Genomic DNA, 7,372 nt, shown 5'->3' with positions numbered 1-7,372 from the left:
CCTGGGTACTTTATAGTGCCATTACAAAGCTATGCCAAGTATTCCAGGGACTGATCTCATTGTGATACATACTGCAGTGGAATGCTTTTTTATGCAGATTCATGGAATAATGTTATGTCTGTTGTGCAGCACAATTGGGAGAGCTCCATGTGGGATGCTTCAAATAAATCCCCATCACCCTTTGAATTATATGTCCATTGTTCCTTTTAATATGTAGATGTAGGCTACTAATATTCACTGGTCATATTCAACTGTTTATGGCATTGTTGTAGCCTAAATTTGAGGCTAATGCCTCAATCACATGGAGAGTTTAATCTGATTTTTTTTTAGGTATACATAATAGTGTAGGCCTATTGGTATCATTCTGAATGATGTGAAATTATGTATTTTCATGCATGAAGTTAGGTCATTACTGGTCTTTAGGTGCCACCTTATTTTATGTGAGGTGTACTGTGTCTATAAGTGTTGTGTAAAAAAAAAAAACATAGATATAGTAGCCTAATTAATAGAGATTCATCCATAAATTGTCATTTCCTTTTTTTATTGGGGAATATTGCCATATCATTGTGATAGCCAATGTTCTAATCACAGTTTGTTTCAGGACATATTACAATTCAGCAACATATGGCTGAGGTATATTACCAGAAATACACCAAGATATAACTTTAATATATTTTACAATGTGTAAAAACATTTTACTTCACAATTGTGAAGTTAATAATACATGCGCAATTGCACAATACAGGATATTGAATTCACATTCTAAACAGAATAATAACAATCATTTCAACTTTTACGAACAAAAGATAAAATTGTAAAGGGAAGAATAATTTCCTACATGAAGAGATCATACTGGGTCGTGCTAGACCAACATATTATCTGGTTTTAACATCGAAAGTCTCATTATTGAACGTCTCCAAATAGGCTATGCTCATCACCAAGGTCTCCACAGAGGCCCTCTTCCACCTGCGCTGACACATTTCGGAGTCCTGCTGTTTTGAGGGACCGTCGCGCGGTTTGGACTCAGCACGACTCTGTCACCAAGTTTCTGTGCGGGATGGAAGTGATTTACAAGCTTATATTGTGAGTCAGTCGGCTGGTTGTGCTCTGAGAGGAAGCGCAGCGTCTCCTCCAGGCACCGGGTGAATCCCTCCGCGTAGCGCTCGACAGTTGACGCTGCGTTGAATGAAGAAGCAGGGCGCGTGTTGTTGTCTTTCAGGTAAAACACAGCTGTCTCGAGAATGTCAGCCTTCTCCAGTTTAGAGTTGGGTTGGTGTGCTTGAAGTTCGGTTTTGAGGAGTGTCTTGAGCTGTTCGATGCTGCTGTTGATGCGGTCTCTGCGCATCTTCTCCACCACTGGTTTTCTCAGCTGGAGAAAATAATAATGATTAGTTAATCACAGTTTAAAAAGTAATGTTCAAATTAAAAGATAACGAATTTAATTCATGAATACAGAGGACAGTAGCCAATTGTACTTCGCCTACTTTGATTTTATCTTTCGTGGTCATCACCATGTTGCAAATATTGACAGGAGCCATTGCTGTCCGTCAGTTGGTGTTTGTTCTTAGTAAAGATAGTCGCGGATGTCAGAAGTGTGGTTTGAGCACCTCTGCAGGGCTTCTGTATTTATACATTCCTCACGCTGTAAACCCGTGTGGGTCTCAGTTTGCCAGGGGTTTCCCACAGTTACTGGCCAATCAGGAACGCGGACAGTACAAAGGAAGAGGGTTCAATTACTTCATGCAAAATTGACTGTCTATTGCTTTGGGACAATGAGCGTGTCCCAAGGGAACAGGTGGACTGTGCAATTAAATAAATACTGTGAAATAGTTGACTCTGTTCCTTGCGACTGCGTACCAAGATGTTGCTCCATTCACATAAAAGACGGTCAGACCAAAAGGCGGGAAAACAAGTCCTGAGTAAGGAATGGGCTTCCAGACGATTATTCAGGATCAAGAGGCGTTTCTGCTGTATGCTTTTTCCCGCCAATTTGTTGATGAATTAGTTAGTTTGATGAATTCATTCAACCTTACAAAATATTTGATTAGGCTATCTTATGCGCAAGTTATAATTATGATTGTTATAGCCACTCTCATTACTATTGTATTATAAAATAATCATAACAAAAGTATTATAATTTATAATATATAATTAGACATTAGCCTATATAATTATAAGTTATTCAAAAAATATTATTATTATTATACTATGTCTGTTGTATAATATAGGCTATACAGCAACAGTGTATTTATATAAAGGTAGCCTAAGCGAACCTTCGTAAACTACTCTTTCCTGTTTCCTTTTTCAGCAATCGGTCAACAATGTATCAACGTGATATTTTTCCATATGGCCCCTTGGGAATTAGATGCCTCATTGAGGACGGTGACTAATGCGGTATTGAGCACAGCACACTTACATTGTTGTTCTGTTGAAAGTGTGGTGTGGGAAAGTTGGGACACCACAGCCTACAGGATTAGTCTTTGAATAGAGGAGCATCTGGCTTCTGTGCGCGGGAAACCTCTGTCAGCTGGGTGAGTTCTACAAGACATGTTTCCTCTCTAGTTCTAGTTAGAGGGCATCAGTCCAATTGTGCAACAGTTGTGACATATTTGAATTTCAATGCAATTATCATTGTTCACATCTTCAAAATTCCCAAGATAATAAAAAGTTGCCCATTTCAATGGGAAAAGTTGCAGCAACATTATGGGTCTATATGATAATGAAAACAACCTGCTGAATCAGAAGTGTGTCTACTCCAAAAAAATAGTTGGTTTCTGCTGGATCTTCTTAGATAATCCATAAAAATGAAATGGACAGCACTCCAAAGGTTCAATTTCAATGTCTTTCAATTTTTTTAATTTTTTCTATTTTGTGATGTTTATACCACATGAGATGCCATATAAATGGTGGTCTATTTTAAATTACCTATTAGCTATAAATAGTGCACTCATGGCCATGGGCACTGTCTTATGTTACTTGGACTTATAATTACAGATGGTGAACTGTCTAATTTCTTGGTCTATGTTATCTGTAATGATGTCACTTAACCAGTGGCGATTTTAGCATGTCAATCTTGGTGGGGCAACAAAATTATAATTGTGGGACCATGCCAGCAAAGCCACTACACAACACAACACTAAACAATACATTAATTGCACTATAACGGTGACAAACGGTGCCCACAAACTGTTAGGGCCTACATAAAGCTGTCCCAACAGCAGAGTCCCAACAGCAGTACCAACACCTTACCACTGCTACACCTGGCTATCAGCGAAACAGTTCATTCAGCCTCATTTACTGCCTTTTAAAAAAACATAGCTGATATGGCTGACTTGCTTAAACAAATGTGGTTGCTACTGACAATTGAGATGTACAAACTATGGCATAAGGGGACGACAAGCGGATAAGGGGCAATTCGTAATTTCAATTAAGACATGAATGAACGAGCTAGGACAGACGTAGTCAATATAACTATTCGTTCTGCACTTTTGAAATGTAAAGCGACAGAATTCAGAACATGGGAAGTTCTTACAGTGTTCTACCTGTACACCAAGTCAGAACCGTAGGATAAATAAAGGGGGCACATAAACAGACAATGAAATCTCTTACAATATTCAATGGTTACATTTCTCAAAAACAGGTTATAGGCTACATGTGCACCCGAGTCAGAACAGTAGGCGAAATTAAGAGGTGAAATAGACCAAATTATTAGGGTCAGGCACATGGGCTACTAACAGCTTACTACACAACATACACTTAATATCACTTTCTTAGCCACAGTATACATATCTCCCTGGCATATTACATAATTTATGCAGCAGCATATAAGACATTTTTGGACTCACCTTGTTGTGATGTGCTCACTTGAACAGGAAGGTGGCGCAGCGGTCCTTCATGGGCAAATTTTGTCATCAAAGACAGAGAAAGAGGCCGGATTTACAATTCCGAGTTGGATGAAAGTTCAAAACGTATTTTCCCAGTCTGAGCTCGTTTATTCCCGACTTCCCAGTTGCAATGCTTGCAGTTAGCCACTGTCACCGATTCCTTCCAAACCACTCATTGTTGAATTTGCGATTTCCAACTTGTTGTGTAATGTTATTTAGCACCGATACATTTTATCTATAATTTATCTTCATTATTTATCTTCATATGACAAGGATTAAAAAGGATTTGCCAGTAGATTGTCGACTTGATTCATGATGATGACTGCTAGCTAAGATTTTGAAAGTAAGACGTTGACATGATCAGTCCAATCAAAGCTACTGTACATATAATGTGATTTGACGTCATTTTATCTGTGGCCAATGACCTTGAGCCTTCTTGGAAGGGCACTTCTAATGTAACTCTATGGCAGGACCCAAAGGGCTGGAATCTTCGATGTCTACCCTTACTAAGGACTTTGACTTGGAGGTGACGTAGTGTCCCCATGAGTGACAGAACACTGAGCCAATCACGGCGCAACACTCCTATTTTCTGCTGGCTTGCCCCACCATCACAGAAAGCACTGAGCTAGGCTGAAACACCTGCATTTTGGAGCTGCCTTACTCAAGAAAACAAAAAAGAGACCATGTTTGTATGCAGCTTTATTAACTCAATTATATATATTTTTTACATTGTTGACAACAACTGATATGTGACACGTATTAATGCCAAAATAACATGCAAAACAGGAATGGGGCTCTTCCCCACCTGCCCTGAATGACGGGTCGTCACTGCACTTAACATGTTACAGTAAAAACAGCTATTTTTGTTGATTCATGCTGTTTCTGTAAATTTTTTAACTTAAAGATTATTGGAGATATTTGTGAGATTGTCTTAACCAACCTTGCATCTCCCCCATGTACCCCTCTCTCTATCCCGCCAAACTGTGCCATGTAAAAGGGCACAATGCATTCCTGACTGTTGTGCTGAACCAGGCTTTGCCTTCTGGGTGCCCCTGCAAGGGCACCACTCTCTCACAAAGAGAGGGGCAGGTGCTTGGTATCACGTGCCTCATCAAGTAGGGTATCCTTGAGACATGAGCCACACAGGGACCTGGGAAATGCCTGACCTCTCTTTAGACCTGATAAATACCCCTTAATGTGGGCCCCGTTCTATGGCATCCCATGGACATGTGACCTGAAGCGGGAAATTGTGGCATTGTCAAATGTATGCCTTCTGTTTTACTCAGGGCCCTTTCAGTACAGTCACTGGGTCAGTGTGTTGGTGGTCAGTTTTAAGAGGTATTCACACATACAAAAACAATAAATATATTATTCTTGCTCTGCAGTATACTGCATCAAGTTTTTTCCATTAACTTGATCCGGAGGAGGTTCAATATTTTTTAGGTATCTTTGGATTGTGTATTTACTGTATGTCCATGTCTTTATTCCATTATTAGACAATAACACAAATATAACATGTATTTAGCTTTATATCATAATAGCAGCCTCAAGTCTTATTAGTTGCATTCCAGTATGATATACCTGTGACTTCCTCTAGGTGTGTGGAGTGTGTGAGAGGCCTGGGCTCACCCAGCAGAGTTCCAGATGGCCTATTGAGTTCCAGGCATAATGAGGGGTGATGGATCAGTGGCGGTTGTGGCAGGGTGGGGCACAGCCGTGAATGGGGGCTTAAGTGTGGGAAAGAGGAGCAGGTCGGAGCTCTCACACATTCCTCATTGGAGAGAGGGAGAGGGCATTTGGCTGCACACAGACACTGGGACATCTGGGCTCAAATCTATGGAGCCTGTTTGGTTTGTGTGTGTGTGTGTCCATGCACGTGGGCGAGAGTGTGTGTGTGGAGGGGCTCATAATGAGGCCATCACTTTTCTTCCTGAATAGATGGAATGTCCACATTGGAATGTGTTCATACTCAAATAATGTGTTTTCATCTGCATAGTCATGACTCACTTCTTAGAAATATCTTTAAAGAGAGAAGAAAAGACAGACCAGAGATGATTTCCCTCCAAAAATACCCTTGCCATCTACCTCGTTCCACACATATTTGCATGTCTATTTATAAGGCACATAATGCATTGACAAATAACTCACTATTTTTGTCCATTTATTTTAGAGCAACCATTTGAATCAATGTTAAACATTTTAATGCAAGTGTCTATTAAGTTATTGAAGTATGTAGACATTTACCAATTCTATTGACTTATTCACGAGTGATAGGATAAACATTATTTAGTAATAGCCTCTGATGATAAGAGAGTGAAGTTCACTGTATTGTACTGTCAGTGGGAGCAGATGTTTGAGTGCAGGTTCCATTAATGAGAGGCCAGAGGAGATTAGAGGAGGAGAGATGTAATCAGTGGTAGGTAAGTGTGCACGCACACAGGCCCGGCCATGTGAACGAGGGCGGGGTGGGGGGAACACACGTGCCCCCTGGCTCAGCAGTGCCTCTGTTCTGGGCAGCAGGTTGAAAGGGTGTCTCTAGAGGGGGGCGAGGGGGTGGTGGATGGAGGGGAGGTGGGGTGTGCTCTATTGACTGAAGGAGGTGTGAGTAGGATCCTGTCCTGCTTTCCCACACTCTCTTTCACATTTATTACATATTCTGTGGGGGGATGAGTGAAGGGGGGAGAGGTGTCGAACAATGGAAGTGTGCCTTCCAAGAGGGCACTGGATAATTGTGTTTAATTGGCATCTACAATGTGAATGTTTATCTCTCTCTCTCTCTCTCTCTCTCTCTCTCTGTCTCTCTCTCTCTATCCCTGTGTACCTTTCTCATGCTTTCTGTACATGTGAAAGACAGAGAAGATGTAAATGGTATATAAGTTAGGGATGTAAGGGGAGAGAAATTATTTAATTGATAAAACAACAAAAAAATAAAATGTATGCACTCACTAACTGTAAGTCGCTCTGGATAAGAGTGTCTGCTAAATGACTAAAATGTAAATGTAAATATAGCACAATTACAGTGCTATCACAGTATTGCAGGACATTCAATTTGATTTATTTGAATTCATGTTGATTTTTAATTAACACTGTGTCTTCTGATTATATTCATTGTCTCCTTAATAGGTTAACATTAATTTCTGCAATGTGAAGTGTGCAATATCTATATGCCTTTAAGGTCCCTTATCAAGTCTGACTCAGTCCCCATCTGCAGAGGCCTGATAGGGAATGTTCCCAGGTAATAAAAGTGTAACGATCTGCTTGTGTTCAGTCTGTGCCTCTGATATCTGCAGCACCGTTCCCTCTGTTGAGGTCAGTAAACCATGAGATAATGGATGCCTCTCCCATTGTTGTGGCCTCCTCGCCCACTGGCCTCGGAGTGTGGGAAAACTAATCCAGCCTGGTACACATGGCTTTGTAATGCTAATGCACTCCTATAAATAGGGGAGTGGGCTCCTCTCTCAGCTCACAACTCACTCGCCTTCCTCAGA

At 40.7% G+C, this 7,372-nt stretch overlaps 1 protein-coding gene across 1 annotated transcript; it reads right to left on the bottom strand.

Moving 5' to 3' along the window:
* Window positions 1–934: 934 nt before the first annotated feature.
* Window positions 935–1,561, bottom strand: LOC311133837 (transcription factor HES-5-like; the record flags this gene model as incomplete). Its single annotated transcript, XM_084167431.1, has 2 exons — window positions 1,485–1,561; window positions 935–1,369 (listed from the first exon to the last, which is right to left on the bottom strand). Exons 1-2 carry the CDS (start codon window positions 1,536–1,538, stop codon window positions 935–937), a joined length of 489 nt encoding a protein of 162 aa, XP_084023557.1. The 5' UTR covers window positions 1,539–1,561.
* Between the last annotated feature and the right edge of the window lie 5,811 nt (window positions 1,562–7,372).

This window comes from Coregonus lavaretus (assembly GCF_964263955.1).
Source record: "Coregonus lavaretus genome assembly, chromosome: 8".
Classification (NCBI taxonomy): domain Eukaryota; kingdom Metazoa; phylum Chordata; class Actinopteri; order Salmoniformes; family Salmonidae; genus Coregonus; species Coregonus lavaretus.
Note: the sequence above shows the minus strand (reverse complement) of the source record. Positions and strands in the feature narration are given on the sequence as shown.